General features: G+C 34.0%; 1 protein-coding gene across 5 annotated transcripts in view; it reads right to left on the reverse strand.

Moving 5' to 3' along the window:
* The window catches only part of ANKRD17 (ankyrin repeat domain 17), a 160587-nt gene that overhangs the window by 106892 nt on the left and 37147 nt on the right, over window positions 1-16548 (reverse strand). Inside the window, exon 1 of one of the 5 annotated variants that reach the window (XM_040967474.1) lies at window positions 13705-15266. The exons of the other annotated variants lie outside the window; for them this stretch is intronic. Within the exon in view, the coding sequence (XP_040823408.1) occupies window positions 13705-13758 (54 nt within the window). The 5' untranslated portion in view covers window positions 13759-15266. Of the gene's footprint in view, window positions 1-13704; window positions 15267-16548 lie in introns of those variants that run through there. 5 annotated transcript variants of the gene reach the window in all.

Genomic DNA, 16548 nt, shown 5'->3' on the forward strand with positions numbered 1-16548 from the left:
CAAAGGCAACTATAAGCTAAATATTTGTAAGTCAAAAAGCCATTAAAAATAACCCAATTATACTATTGGACCTGAACAAGCATGTCTCCAAAAAAGCATACAACAGACAACAATTATATGAAAAACATCAGTATCCCTAATTACAAAGGAAATGCAAATAAAAATCACAATGAGATATCACCTTACACTGTTGGAATGGCTATTACTGAACAGATGAAATGTAAAAAGTGCTAGTAAAGATGGAGGGAAAAGATAAACTGGGCCTAATGAACATGTAAATTATTGCATCCATTGTGGAGAATAATATGGAAATTCCTTGATAAAGTAAATATGGTTATAAATTTCCCACTACTGGGAATTATTAATATATCATGGGACTAACCTAAATGATAAACGCTAGGAGAAAAGATAATGAAAATATAGTATACATGCACATCTTTACAAAAAAGGACACTTGTCATTTGAGACAATGTGGATGAGCCTGGAGTATACCACACTATCTATGATCAGGGAAACAAGTCAGGCACATAGAAAGAAAATTAGTGTGATGTCACTTATTACAAGTGGAATCTAAAAAAGAGTCAAACTCAACAGAAGCCAAGATTAGAATGGTGGCTATGAGATGGGGTGAGAACAGCCAAAATTTTCTTGTAATAAGAGTAGGCCCAGAGATTTAATTATAGAATAAGCCATTTAAATAATGACAATACTGAATATTTGAAAAGATCCAAGGGATAAAAAGAGTGGCAAGCATAAAATGCAATAAGTATATTAATTACCTCAATTTAGTTAAACCACAATATATATATAGTTCAAAGCATGTTAATTAACATAAATGTATTCAACTTTTTATTTAAAACCTTAAAAATACAAATGTAAAATATTTTAAAAATATATAAAAGTAAATGTAACAAAAGGCAAGAGCAAACAAAAAGGAACAATAACAAACAAGACAAAGCAATGAGCAAGTCAGCATATTCACCCTGCACTGTATGCTGAGGGACACATAAATTAAAAGGCAGAGACTGGCTACATAGATACATGTTATCCACAAGATACACATTTTAAATGTAATACTAGAGATAGGCTTTAAAAATGAAAGATCTATAAACTAAGAGAAATGCGTTTAAAACAGTAGAAAGACACAAACATTAGTTGTAGGAATATTGCTAAAGCTATTATTAAAGAAAGTACAATTCCAACAAAACAACAACATAAAGCTATAGACAATGAAAGGATCCATTTAGGATATAATAATCTTAAATGCATAAGTACTCCATAACAGGTCTCCAAAATTGATCAAGTAAAAAAAAAAAAACGACAAATCATAGGAAGGATGGGCCTTTCCACAATTACAGCTGGAGATTTTAAACTTTTAACATTAAAATAATTCAAATACTGATAGAAGTAGACAGAAAATCAGCAAGCGTAGGAGCCAGTGCTGCAATGTAGTGGGTTAAGCCTGTAACACCACATGCCATGAGCACTTGGCGAGTTCAGATCCGGTTCCCTGCTTACAAGTCTGGAAAAGCACTAGAGAAGAGAACAGGATGAAACTTCAGGGCCGGCCACTCATGCACGAGAGTAGAATGCAGATCCAAGCTCTTGGCTTCCAAGTGGCCAGTCCCGGTCATCCTGCCTGCTGTGACTGTTTAGGGAGTGAATCAGAGGATGGAAGAGCTCTGATGTCTGTGTGTAACCATATCTTTCCACTAAATAAATAAACTTTTATCCCACCTCACACAGATCAGTAAAGGAATAAAAACTTAATCTACCGGGATTTAATTTAATTGACATTTATGGGCACTCAATCTAGCAACTACTCTGGTTCAAGTTTAACTCGGGATATTCATTCATGAAAACGGACCATAGTGCAAAACGTGAAACAAGTTTTAATACATTTAAAAGATGAGATCAAAGTAAAAAGTTTCTAAACATACATAACTAAATTACAACTTTGTAAGCACCTCTAACATATTTAGAAATGAAATAACCAATTCTTTAATATTCACCCCCCCAAAAGAGTTTCTCACCTAAATCATAAATGACCAAAACTGATTTGAGAAAATATCTGCTCAATTTTCTGAAGGATGGTACACAACTGGTCCCACCACACAAGCACAGACCTTTTAGTCTTGGGCATTAGGTTTTAATTCTTCCACAAGGAAATAGTCAGGGATTAAAACGGTAAGGGCAATCAAAAAAGTTTAGAGCTGAATGTGAATAAAAATGAAATATACCAAAACTTGTGGGCCACAGGGAGAAATCTGCACTTTTTATTAATGATAATGAAAAAGATTAAAAATAATAGTTAAAAATAAGAATCTAGGGGCAGGCTTTGTGGTACAGTGAGTACCTGGCTACTTTGCTTCTGACCAAATTCCCTATTAATGCACCTGGGAAGCAGCAAATGATGGCTCAAGAACTTAGAACTTCCTGCCACTCAGGTAAGATTCAGACACAGTTCCTGGCTGCTGTCTGCACCCTGGCCTATATGGCAAGTGCAGGCACAGGAGAGTGAACTACTGGAAAGATCTCTCTCCTTCTCTCCCATAATCCTGTCTTTCAAGTAAACAAAACATATTAATACCTTGGACTTCAATATAAAGAAAACAGGAAATTATTAAGTTTTATCCTAAATAATGAAAAGAAAGGAAATAGTAAGACCAGAAATTGTTGAAACAGAAAATAAAAATAGTAAATCAGAAATCAATGACACAATCAAGTTTATCCCCATAAAAGGGGAAAATTCAAACTGTCAATATAAGGAGAAGAGAGGGAATATTATCACAAACTCCATTATTATTTAAAGACAGGACTATCACAAACTCTTATCAACACTGACAGAAAATACAAATAATCCTGTAGTTACCAAAGAACTGATTTTTTAATTAAAAGTCTTTACATAAAATTCTATTTGCAGAGGCTCCACTTATGAATTCAATCAATCATACACAAACTTTTGGAAAACAGTTACTTTCCCAATCACTTTGACACTGGCATTTATTTCTCTGACATGGGGGAAAAAACACGGCTAAGGTGTAACAAGAAAACACGAGTATACCTTGCAGCAAAACATAAATCTTTAATAAGATACTAGTAAATGAAATTGAGCCATATACAAAATGGCTCATTAATCATGACCAAGAAGCGTTTATACCAAGACCACAAAGCACCTGAAAATCCAAAAGTCCAAAGATTAGTTACTACTCACTGGAGTATTGAAGATTTCTCTGCACACCCCTCCTAAAACTGTTCTGTATCTCAACTGTTGACACATGATTTGTTAGAGTTATAAGCCAGTTTATCCTAAAATCTGCCAAGTTCAGCAAAATTATGCTTCAACGCTATAAAATGCTAAATACTAAAATGAAAATAGACACAAGACAGCTGAATAGTATCGTATAGCCATTTTAAGGTGTATAGAAGCCAGTCGTATATAAACTAAAATTGGAATGTCAATGAAATAGTCACAGGATGTGGTTAAGAACTTGCATTTTTTTAACATATTGGTTACTCAAGACCATGTCAATTAATTCCATAATGTTGTAAATTGTTGTTGATGTTATGTTGGGGTTTTTAAAAGATCAGGATGATATTCTGCCAGCTCTGCTTTCAGACCAGAGATGATCTCCCCAAGAAAACGCTGAATTTATCTGGACAATAAGATGTGGACTCTATGCTTGGTATAAGCTTGCAAAGAAAGAATCTTGACTGAATTTGAACTGTAATACTGCAACAAGGTGGAGGAATCGACCAAGGGGGGAGGATTTGGGGAGGGACTGGGAGAATCCCAGAGCCTATGAAACTGTGTTACATAATGCAATGTAATTAATAACAAAAATAAAAAAGTAAAAAGAATAAAATAAGAAAAAAATCCTAAAAAAAAAAAAGAAACAACCAAAAGTCAATGTAACTCAAACAACACAATAAAAGAGCAACTACAAGATTACTTCAAAGGATGCAGATAAAATCACCTATCAAACTTCAATATTATTTTTTTAAACAAACTCCAATACTCTTTGATGATAAAAACACTTATTAAAAAGAACAGCTATCACACAAAGGAATCAGCAACAACAACAAAACACTACAGTGATGAAAAACTAAATAGCTTTATTCCTACAATCAGGAACAAGCCAGGGATATCCATAATAACCAATTCTATTCAAAAGAATTTTTATTAGAACTCTTACCTAAGACAGTAAGAATTAGAATGAGTAAGAAAGGTAAAGAAGATAGGAACTGGCTCTACTTGTATATATGTTCAAGATACACAGAAAATTCTAAAACTTACCAAACAACAAACAAGAAACAAGTAGAATGCAAAGATAATAGTGACTGTATTCCTATACAGAAGAAACAATTACAAAATAATTAGCATTTACAGAAATTTAAAAAACATAAAAAACGTCAGGGAAATTTTACATAGTATGTCAAAAACCAAATAGCAAATTCCACAGCAGTGTTAAACAAAATGTAAGAAATGCATAATACGTATGTTTTTCACTGTGTAGGCCAGTATTATGTGGGCTGTACAAAACAAACTGCTAAGTCTCACAGGGGAACAGGCCACCAGTGTGCAACCTCTCGCTCACAAGTTTTAAATTCTATCCTTGGAATAAATCAGACCATCAGAAAACAGACTGCTTTGCTGACATTATTTTTTAAACCAAATTTCATTTTATCAGTAAATCCTTGGCTTTACACTCTGTGGAACATACGGGTTCTTTTTTTCTAAGAAGGCTGAAAAAGTTATCCACTACCACATGCAATACATTTCCACTCTAATAATTCAAAGAGAAACTTTGCTCAAACTTAGTTCTTGTCCTAAACTATCAATTTTGCCTTCATAATTTTTAACAGTATATATTCTAAATGAACTATTTCAGAGTATCATAATAGTATGCAATTTTTGAATTTAAAAGGAACAACATTTCCTATATTCAAGATTTTCTTACTTAAACAAGGACAAAATACAGACCATAAAATATTTTCCATGTATGTGATCTCACACTATTTTTGAAAAGAGGGAAGGATGGGAAGTAAGAAACATGAAAGGAAGACTAAGGAGAGAAAACACAGGAAAGGGTGTCATCTCAGCAGGGCTTAAATAATGAAAAAGCTTAAAAGAACAGACACTAGCTCTGTAACAGAATGTCAGAATACAAATAAAGCCAATTGGTTTAGACTTAATATTACACCGATAAAGCTGTATGGGTAGAATAAAGTCAGATAAGATTATAGTTCAGGTAACAGATAAGTTTGAACTTGCTCTCCAATGTGAAGCAACATTAAAACAGGTATATAGAAGTAGGTATAAGACAGTTCTAATTTTTGTTTAAATTCATTGAAGCCATTACTTAACGAAAATTCTAGTTATCGGTTTTTATATCTAGAAGGGATCTTAAAGAAACTATAGGATACAACTTAATCATAGAGATTAAAAAACTGCAGGAATAAAGAATTTATTTCAAATTATATGCAACGCTTATAGCTTTTAAAGTCCCTGCTTACTGATAATCTGAGCTAAGTTAATTTCAATGATCTTCAATTTTTCTTCCTTACTTTGTCCAAATACCAAGCCACAGCCATGAAACACTGGAAGACATGTTCAAGGGAAAAAGAGGGGATGTCAATTCCTTATGTAAATACCAACTCAAATGAGAATGAAAAACAACCATCTCCAATGTTCACTATACAATGTTACGTCCCTGAAGACACCAGGAAGAATAACACTATTCACAACAGTAGGCCTGCAACACTACATGATGCCAATGGAAGTCAACTAAATACAGTCCATAAATATTACAAATCAACATAAACACACTTCTGCACTCCCATTTAACTAACACTTTCTAAAAGATACACTTATTCCTCATCAGTCATCAGATACTTATGAAATGATATACCTGCCAAAATGTCTTAAAATCAACATATATAAAAGCTTAAGTTTAATATTTTGGCTCTGTAACTGGAAAGTTTCATAGAAGATGGAATGTTTGCATGCAATTTTGTCCTCATTTTATAGGAAAAAACAAACAAACAACCCTACAAATAAGAATGCGTAGCCAGGGTTAACCTTTTTTGTGGGAAAAAAAATCTTAGATGACCAGTGTGAACTACAAATGCAGGACCTGTGACAAGGACTGGGAAAGTAACAAGACAAATTCAAGGTGACAATCAGTTACAAGGAAATTTGAGTCAGACAAGTCAACAAGTGGGAATCTTTGTGAAATAGAGTAATCTGGCAGAATTATCCCAAACACTAAATGGAGGAAATGTTTAGCAGCAAGAAAAATTACAACGAAATGTAGTAACTACTAAAACAGAGAAAAGTAGCTAAGTGATAAAAGGACAGAGACTAAACAAGGAATCAAGATAGCACAAAAACAAGTTCTGCATAATACTGTTTCACCTTAACAGGCCCTCACAATTTTGGGAAGACAGGGATGTACAGACGGAAACACCATTAACTCAAAAGTAAACTGGTAAAATTGCAGAACATATAAATAGACATAAAACTTAAAAAAACACAAGCATCATTATGTGAATTATTTGTTACACACAACATAAAATAATATAAAACTCTCCTCTGACTAGATGATGAAAACAAAAGCGGCAACTGAAAGGTCTGACAAATACTTCAACCTGTAACATGATATTGCATGATAACACATTACAATTATCATAGGTAATCCATGGGCTCTACAAGGATCCTCAGAGGCTGGATGAAGTCAAAACCAACTTTATAATACTAAATACTAAAACAGTATCTGCCTATTTCATCGTGTTTACATTCACATTCACTACTTCAAACTGGATAAAGCTGCTTTCTTCTTACCATGAATAAGACCACGGCGGCACAGTTTCTACTAGTTACTAGTCTTCATATTCTTCACTACCATGCACTGAAAATCTTAAAAAGAAAAAAAAAACCTGATAAAAGCAGAAGGGAGGGAAGGAGGAAAAGAAGGAAGGAAGGAAGGAAGGAAGGAAGGAAGGAAGGAAGAAGGGGAAGAAAAGAGGTGTAGTGGGGAAGAAAGAGAAAAAGAAAAAAAGACTGGATGGTGGGGACAAAGTCAGTTTCCGTTAAGAAGAGTACATAAAATACAAAACTATAGTAATAACAAAAATATATAAACTATAAAAATTACACTAGATATTTTTTAAATGACTTTGAGTACATGATCTTTTAATGTCCTGTGTGAAAAATGGCAGGCACTTTTGCTACCCATCTAAGACAGCTGCCTCTAGGAAAACACTTGCATAAACCTCTAAACTAGTTTCCTTTTTTCTTAGACTATATTTTAAACAGACTATACTTATTCAGATGTACTGCAGATATTTTCTCAAAAAATGAGATGAGCCTGTCATAAAAAAATTCACATCCTTTGTTGCCAACTGTAAAATTCAAGCTTTAATGCAATTTTAGAAAACTTAAACATTTGATAGTATGAATGTGATATTTTTCAAGTTTTTTTTTTTTTACTTTTTGGAGATCTGTGTTGACATTAAATAGTGAGATTTAAAAAATAAAGGTATATAATCAAGTGTAAAGGGAAGCAGTATTTTCAAATGAGCTGTGTATGATGACAGAAAACCATGTTTGGCTTTGATACAAAGTATCCAAGTCAGTTGACTTTAACCTAACAAAGTTAAGCGAGATTACCTACATTGTGTCAGGACCTTTAAGAAATTACCACTTGGGGAGTTTAGCATTTGTATCAGAGAAAATCCTCAAGTATCTTATGGGACTACTAAAATACTCTTGCATTTTGTGTCTTTTGCAACATAATGACACCAAATGTTCTCACCCAGTATGACTTATTAGAACAAACTGACTATAAAATCACATATGAAACTAGTTATTGTACATTTTTCTTTTTTTAGAAATTGTTTAATAAAGCCAATGTTAACATGTAAATTATTTTAAGTTAATAAATAGTTTTAGACTTTCTGAATTTCACTTCCTAACAGTTTTATATCATAAGTCGCTTTTGTATCCTTTTTTTAAAAAAAAATTATTTTTATTGCAAAGTCAGATATACAGAGAGAAGCAGACAGAGAGGAAGATCTTAACATAGTTTGAGAATTCCAACAAAAAACCAAACTATTGATGTAATCAACTCCAATACTCAATGTTTGATGTCAAATGGAAGATGACACAACATAAGGATCATCAATATGAAGGAAATATATTATGAGGTTTTCACAACTCTAAAAACAAAATTTAAGTATTAACAAAAACATTGTCTTTACCTAAATTATCTCATCCCTTACAATTCTTGTTAAAAAACAAGTATCCAGGAGCTGGCACAATCCTTAGCTCACAATTGTCAGCATCCCATGAGTGCCAGTTCATGTTCCATCTGCTCCACTTTCCATCCAGCTCCCTGCTTATAGTCTAGGAAAGCAATAATGGGTGGCCTAAAGCCTTGGGATCCTTGCACCCATGTGGGAGACTCAAAAGAGACTCCCAACTCCTGGCTTTGGATTGGCTCTGCTCCGGCCATTGAGGCCTTTTGGAGAATAAACCAGTGGATGGAAGATCTTTGTTTCTCCCCTCTGTAAAACTGCCTTTTCAATAAAAACAAATCTTTTTTCAAGTGAGTACCTATTCCCCCAAAGAATCATTCTGAATATAAAGCAATAAGAAGCACTTGGCACAGACCCTCTACCCGCTACATATAGGAATTTAATCAATAAACTGTAGCCAACATGGTACTTACTACTGCCACTATAAACCTGCACCAAATAGAACACATATCGTCTGATCGCATTCAAAACAAAATTACTAACGGTCAATATTAATTCGACCATTCATGAAATCAAAGACCATCAGGTTAACATTTACTTACACCTAATAAAGGCCTTTGTGGCAACATGCTAAACAAACCAATCATTAAGCACAATTCTACTCAATTTTGTAACAATAAAGTCACATATCATATCCATATACATAGAGATAATTTTTGGTGCAAACTTTCTCTAATTTGCATTTCATAAGAATGTATTAATGACTTAAAGAAATCAATGTAGGATTGTAGGCATACTGGACTATCCTACTTTTACTTTTATGTGAGAAAAATAGACTACCATTTTGAAAACTGCCTGGAGTTTTCAAGCTTCAACAACATAACAGTTTTGTTTACAGAGATTATTAACTAAGTCAATTAAGCAAGTTCCTTTACTCCCCTATGCATTCTTCCAAAGTTGGTATATGAAAGCAATGTGCAACTTTCACCCTAACCTTCCAAGATAAACTATGCTTTCAGATGAGTACCCAGTGCAGTAGACTAACAGGAACTTCAGGGTATTTGTGTGTGTAGGCACAATTATTGCACATCTTTTTTAAGTGTTAAGAATAGGAAATGCTTTACCAACAAAAAGATGAAAATAGCAAAAAAAAAAAAAAAAGATGAAAATGGTATCACAATGGTGATGGGGATGACATTCCTGACAACTGTACATTCCTAAACACGTAACAAGCAGATATACATAAGCAAGCATATCTAAAAGTACTATCTAAAGTACATATCTCAACGTACTTAAAATTCTGAAAGCCTAAAGGATATCAGTTTTGTGGGATACTGCTGAAAAGCATGAGTTTCAAACTATTTGGACATGAATCAATGAATCAAAACACTAATAGTCACCATCTACAGGAATGCTGAATTGAAGACTGCTAAAAATACCAATGGCAGACACCTGTTCCGTATTTTTACCTCTGTGTAACAGCACTGAATTTTAAGTACCTTGCACAATAAATGTATTCAATAAATACCCGGCTGAAATTAAAATATCACATCTTCCAACATAGCTCATCTTGAGTCCAAAAGCTTTTGGTAAATGGAAATTATTTATATTGACTCAAATTATTTGTGCGTAGAGTCAAACAATTTAGTTCCTAGATCAACTTTTACTTATGTCCTAATAGCTATTTCAAGTGTTCCTAGTGAAAAATATCACATCTTTATGATAAATACAGAACTTCAGAATACCACAGAAGACTTATTGGCATAATAAATAAACCAACGTGCACTTTACATTAATCAATGTATTTTATACGATTAAATACAGCAAGAACCTGCCAAAAGAATACAACATGAAACTAAATATCATTACCAAAAGTAATTTTTACATTAAACAGTAACTTTAAACTGGAATTAACTATTTTCAATTAGTCTATATTTTCAACAAACTAAAGGGAAACAGTAACTTCCTTTCAATCTTTCAAACTAATTTAAAGAACAAAAACAGCTCCCTGATGTCAAATGAATACAGGGGGAGAAATTATCCCATTAATAAATATGCTTAATTTAGGTTTGCTCATTCAGTTGCAGCATGAATGGTTCAGTCAACTCCTCCATCAACTGTCTATATGCTGGGAGTTGCGCTTTTACTTGATAAAACTGTATGTCAACTACAGATGAAGCTAGAAATCCTGGCTTTATAAAGGACAAAACTGCACATGAGAGTTACTACTCAGTATTACAAATATTTCTATTTTAACAAAATTGCTGGTTTTTCAAAGCAAAAATTGCATCAAACAGGGCTTAGAGGCTAAATCCTTGCCTTGTTTGCACCGGGATCCATTATTGGCCCTGGTTTGTACCCTGGCTGCTCCCTCTTCCCGTCTAGTTCCCCGCCTGTGGACTGGAAAAGCAGTAGTGAAGGGCTCAAGGCCTTAACAAGCCACTCCCACGTGGGAGACTGGGAAGAAGTTCCTGACTCCTGGCTTTGAATCCACTAAGCTCCAGCCACTGCAGCTACTTCAGAAGTGAACCAGCAGATGGAAGACCTTCCTGTCTCTCTCTCTCCCCCCCTCCGTGAATCTGCCTTTTCCATAAAAATAAATAAATCTTAAAAATATACATACTTACAAAAAACTAGCAAACTGGCGAAATTACAAATAACAGAAGTAGGGCATATAACAATGAACTTTCCAAACTGATCGTTTATGATTCATGTTTTGGTACAATAAGCCCATAAATACGTCATGCAAATTTGTGATATACACAATGAAAAAAATTTGACCCTTTTTCTTTATGTTGACCCTTCTATAGACAATGTGGATTAATTATTATATAACTTTCTATGCATCTGGTTCCTTTACTTTACTTTCTATCATCTGTATCTGCTTCCTTCACAGAACATAGGCAGAAGAAATAGCAACACTTTTCCTATTCTTATTCACAAAAGAAAATTACTGAGCAGGTTATTTGAATAATTTAAGTAACCAATTTATTTTATCAATTCATTACTCTAGATAACTGAAAAGCAATTATATAAGTTGAAACTAGGGTTTTCTAGTTTTATTATAAATTTTAAAATTTGTAATATTTTACTTCAGAATTTAGCAATCTAAAAATGCAGGTTAAAATGCATGTAGGTACATACAATGAGTAATTAGTTTAGAAGTTAAGCCACAGCCCTGAGAAATAATATATACATACAGATACTGACTTTAAATTTCTTTTTTATATAATACTGAATGAGAGTATCTCAAAAATTTATTAATTAGTTGGAGAAGGAAAAAATTAGTGAATGAACTAAATTACAAAGGATAATATACAAGTCCGATGCTCATCTAATATGAACAGGCATAATCTACATAAAATTCCACGTTTGATAAATAAAATCGCAATAATAAATGTAATAAATTTAAAATTTCAAAATTAAACAAAATAAAATTTCACATGTTAATAAACTACATTATATACTACTGGACTTCTCATGTAAGGAATTACCCCTTTAAATAAAATATTCTTCTGGAAACCCCATTCTGTAATACACACCTGTTTAGTTGAATTGCAAGATGCTTTAGAAAATGGTGCATTTTGTTTCAAAGTTAGAAAATTTATTCTTGTGTTTTTTTTTTAACATGAGGTCATAAGCATTTATAAAACTGGAAAAGAAGTCTTTTTTTCACATCTAGCAAATCAACAACTGACAATTACTATATATTAAGTAATATTTTACAGACAAAAAAGCTACTAATTCAATATGGTTTAATGCAACAGGTATAAGCAAGATTAAGATAAACTGAAAATTAGAAAAAAAATTAAAATTACGCAGGTTGTTTCAGTCACTGGTAACAATGAATAAGGTAATAAAAATATGACAAATAGTTTCAGTGGAAATAACAAAAAGTCAAGTTAAAGATCATCTCTTACACATATACAATTACAGTATAAACTATGCTCAAGTGTATCTAAAACTGTTATATTCTAAAATTTTGAAAGAACAAAAAAATTCAAAATTCAAACAGCAAAATTTTAAACTGCAAATTAAAATAGTCACTACAGCTTTATAAACTAATTACATTTGGTTAAACCAAATCACTAAAAAGTCATGTGACAACCACTCTTAATTACTAGGGTTCCTGATGAAAGCAAGCATATATCACTATTTCTGAGTAGCTAACTTCACTCTACCATTTTAAAAGAAACTCACTAACAGATGCAAAATTAAGAAGGGGGCCACACGGGTGATGAGATAAAAGAGAGTCGAAATAATAGGACTCAATGCAGACAATAGCTCTGAGGAAAGGGGGGAAGAGTATGTTGGCAGGTGTCTGCAAGGAGGTGGATAATACAATGGAATCAGTTTTCATTCTGCAGAATAACCATGAGACTTGCTGCAATGTCAGCTCCAAGCACACACTGAGGGACTCCAGAAAACGCTCATTGATCATGCAGCACTTTATAATGCGCATAGCCTTTTTCTTCTGCTAACCCCGCCTAGCTAGCCTTTGCAGCTCCTTTCCCCAAGCCCTCTCCTCATAATAATCCATGCCTGAAGACAGCGGAACAGTTTATAAATTACCCTAGCAGTCTAGGTATCAGGAATACCCCTAAACACCAAGAGCCTCTTCATCAAGATTTTTCCTTAATAAGGGGGGGAAAAGCCGACAGCCACAAAGAGAACGAGATTTAAATATCTATATTATTAAATACAATTTTTAGCAAAACATTGCAGCCAAGAACAAAATATAGTCTCACACTGACATTCTCTTGAGCTGATTTATACTCAAATTTGTTCTTATAAAACTGTAGACCAAAAACACCCAAAAAATTCTGTGGCTCAAATTATAAGAAATTTTTATTTATACCTTTCTAGTGTTTGTGTTATAAACCTTAGGGTTTTAAAAATTTTAATTTAGCAAATTATTTTATAAAAAAAAAAGCCTCATGAAAAATCAAGGACCATGGTGTGCCAGCTAAATTAAGCAATTAGATTGATATGTACCTGTTTATTTTACAGTTAAAATAACCAGATGTTTTCACTAGTTAGCTGTAGGCAGAGATTTAGGCTTAGATATAGAAACGAACGCTAAGACATATGACACTTAACCTACTCAAAGCTGCTTTGCAGACCCCACCTTCTAATGAGTTAATCTAAAGGTCACCACGAGTACAAGGCTTTTTCTTAAGTCCGAGCCCCACCTCCCCTTCCTTCCCTACTAAGCACACAATTCATGAAACATGTAGTTTAAACAAAATAATTCTAGACTGCTTTAATATAATGTGAATCACACTGACACATTCTCACATAGAATAAGGTCTGACCGTGTCTGGCTTTTACGCTCTGCCTCTCTGCTCTCTCTTCTCTAATCTATTCATCTGTAAAATCATTCCCGCAGATAAGATTTCTTTGTTCACATTTCAACTTTCGTTTCATTTACAAACCTAGCCCTACCTCAAGAATGTCTTCTAGAACATATGCTTCCATTTCAGCCGCTGTCTCCACCATGTTTTATCAAACTGCCATGTTTCTTACTGCACTATGATTAGATCATTGCCAGCAGGAACACTCCTCTGTGTCAGCAAGGGAACAGGAAATGGAATGTTCTATTACATGCCTAAAGCAGCTTAGCTGTTCACTAGCCAGGCATCTACCAAAAGAGCAGGGGGTGACTCACTGTGTATTTTTTAAAGACACAGAAGCTCTATTCCAAAGCAAACTTAAGACAAGTAATACCAACAGACAAAACAGATAAAAATCTCTTCTCTTACCATGTGAAATTTTAAAATCCTAAAGAAAGAAGTTTAACATGTATTTTTTAAAAAGCTTTTTAACCCTCTGGCTTTCTGATTTGAACAAAAGAGGTTGAAGTGAGTTACGCAGCAATTCAGCAGTTTATCTTTAGTAAAGCCTTGTAGTGAGATTAATGGCTGCATTCAAGACTCAAAGAAAGAGACAAGACAATGGAAATTTAGGCATTTGCTAAAACAGGCAAATGTGCAAAATAACATTATTATAGTTACTGACTCCAGGGCGTCGAAAAATAATTATCCTAATGCAGATTTTTTTTTAAACTGCAAACTAGCTTTCAACATACCAATTTGTTCGTAATTAGCCAGAGAAGAGATTCACATTCAATTCACAAGGTCCTAAAACAAGACTTTGCACAACATGATATTTCTAACAGTGTCTGTAACTGCATTTACTAACCAAAGAAATGACTGGTGCTTTTTCCCCTTCCTTACCATAAATATTGGAAGAGACAATGATTTTGCTAACCAAATGAAATTCAGACAAACTATACCTTGGACAACCAAACTGCTAAGAAAACAATCAAAATCTATTTATACTGCAGTCATTACTATTTGATGCTCAGTTTAATTTAGACTGAAATTCCTTCCTTGTATAGTCTTACTTATGAAAAACTTGCTAAAAAAAAAAATGTTTTATGTTTTCTTGCATTAATACCATGACCTGAACTTGTAGGAGTACCATGCAAACGTGAAGTGACCAAATCACTGTACAAATTAAACAAACCGTAATTCTAAAGCGAACTGCTGAAAATTTTCTCAACAAGGGTTAATGCTCGGCATAGTAGTTATGATCATCACTTGGAATTTCTGCATCCTGTATCAGAGTACTGGCGTAAGTCTCCACTCCTCTACTTCCAACTCAACTTGTTGCTAACACAAATTCTGGGAGACAACACATGTTGGCTGAAGTCTCAGGATCTCGGTCACTGATTTTTTTCACACTGTTGGCTAAAGCAACCCTGGCTGCTGAATGTTTTGAGAAGTGACCAGCAGGTGAAGATTTCTGCCTCTACCTTACAAATAAAATACAATGTAAGTAAATACACTTGATCCGACTTTGAGAAAAACACAAAAACCCTGAGTTCTGAAAGGGAAGGAGAGAACCATAAAAAAACTGAAGTTAATGAGTGAATATATACAGCCAAATATAAACTGAGAAAAATAAAGATGTAAAAAATGGTGCCAGTCGGGCCATCACAGTGGCATGGCAAGCTAATCCTCTGCCTGCAGGACTGGCATCCCATATGGGCACTGGTTTGTGTCCCTGCTGCTCTACTTCTGATCCAGCTTGTTGTTTATAAACAGGGAAGGTGGCAGAGGATGGCTGAAATATTTGGGTCCTTGCACTCAAGTGGCAGACCAGGAGAAGGCTCCAGGCTTCATATAGGCTCAGTTCCAATTAATGCAGCCATTTGGAGAATGAACCAGTAGATGGAAGATCTGTCTTTCCTCTCTTTAAAACTGTCTTTCAAACAAAAGCAATAAATATTTTTTTAAAATTTGTGGTAAGATCTCTTCAAAGTAATGTCACTCCTTAAGATCTGGAGGTTCCTTAAACCTCAGTTTATAAATCTATAAAACAGAATAGTATCTTACAGACTATCTAATGTAAACCTAAGGAACTGTTCCATGCACAGTCAACAAGATAGGCTTCTTTTTAGCATATTTGCATGAAGATGGCGTGAGATCAAGCCCCTACTACACAATGAGTGCTCTCTGGGAGTTAATCTTACTGTGGCAGGCAACATGCAAGGTTTTTAAGTGGAGCCAAGCCTGAAACCCAGGCACTTGGATTTACCACACAGGCAAATCAAGTGGCATCTCATGAATGCTTCTAATGCTCACAACCAGATATTGCTGCTGTAATCCTCGTAACAACCAGCTAAGTGGTAATTTAAAATAACACTAACAGGTACACTGCAACTAATAACATATCATTCAAAAAGCTTTGCACGTGCTAATTTAATTATCTCAATAATCCCAAAAGATGTTGTTATTTCCATTTTGCAAAAGTAAAAATTGGGACAAAAATAGAGTACTAAGCAGCTTGCCCAATTTTTTCCAACAAGGCTAATCAAGGTGTGTAGCTACAGTGTGAATCCACGCAGTTGGTTCTAGATTTTAATACAGAGAGCTATCTGCAATATATCCTTACAGACACATTTTCTCACTTTACAGATATGGAAACCATGTCACAGACAGGACGCATGTTATACCAACAAATCCAGATTCAATTCCAGAACTGTCCAAATATAAAAAATCCATGTGGAGTTAATGGTAAATAAATTATATATTCAGCATAATTTCAATGTTTACATTTGTGTTTGAGCATACTTGCAATTTTGTGGCTTCTCAAACAAAATTCCTCCCATTGCTGAGATCTGACTCAAACAACAATTAGTATACTGACATTACTTCCTGTCTTTCAGGTCACTTATTCCCCACCCCTTTTGTTTTTTAATTTTTATTTTAAAGGCAGAGTAGA

The sequence above is a fragment of the Ochotona curzoniae genome, unplaced genomic scaffold (assembly GCF_017591425.1).
Source record: "Ochotona curzoniae isolate NIBS_2020 unplaced genomic scaffold, NIBS_Ocur_1.0 scaffold_4506, whole genome shotgun sequence".
Classification (NCBI taxonomy): domain Eukaryota; kingdom Metazoa; phylum Chordata; class Mammalia; order Lagomorpha; family Ochotonidae; genus Ochotona; species Ochotona curzoniae.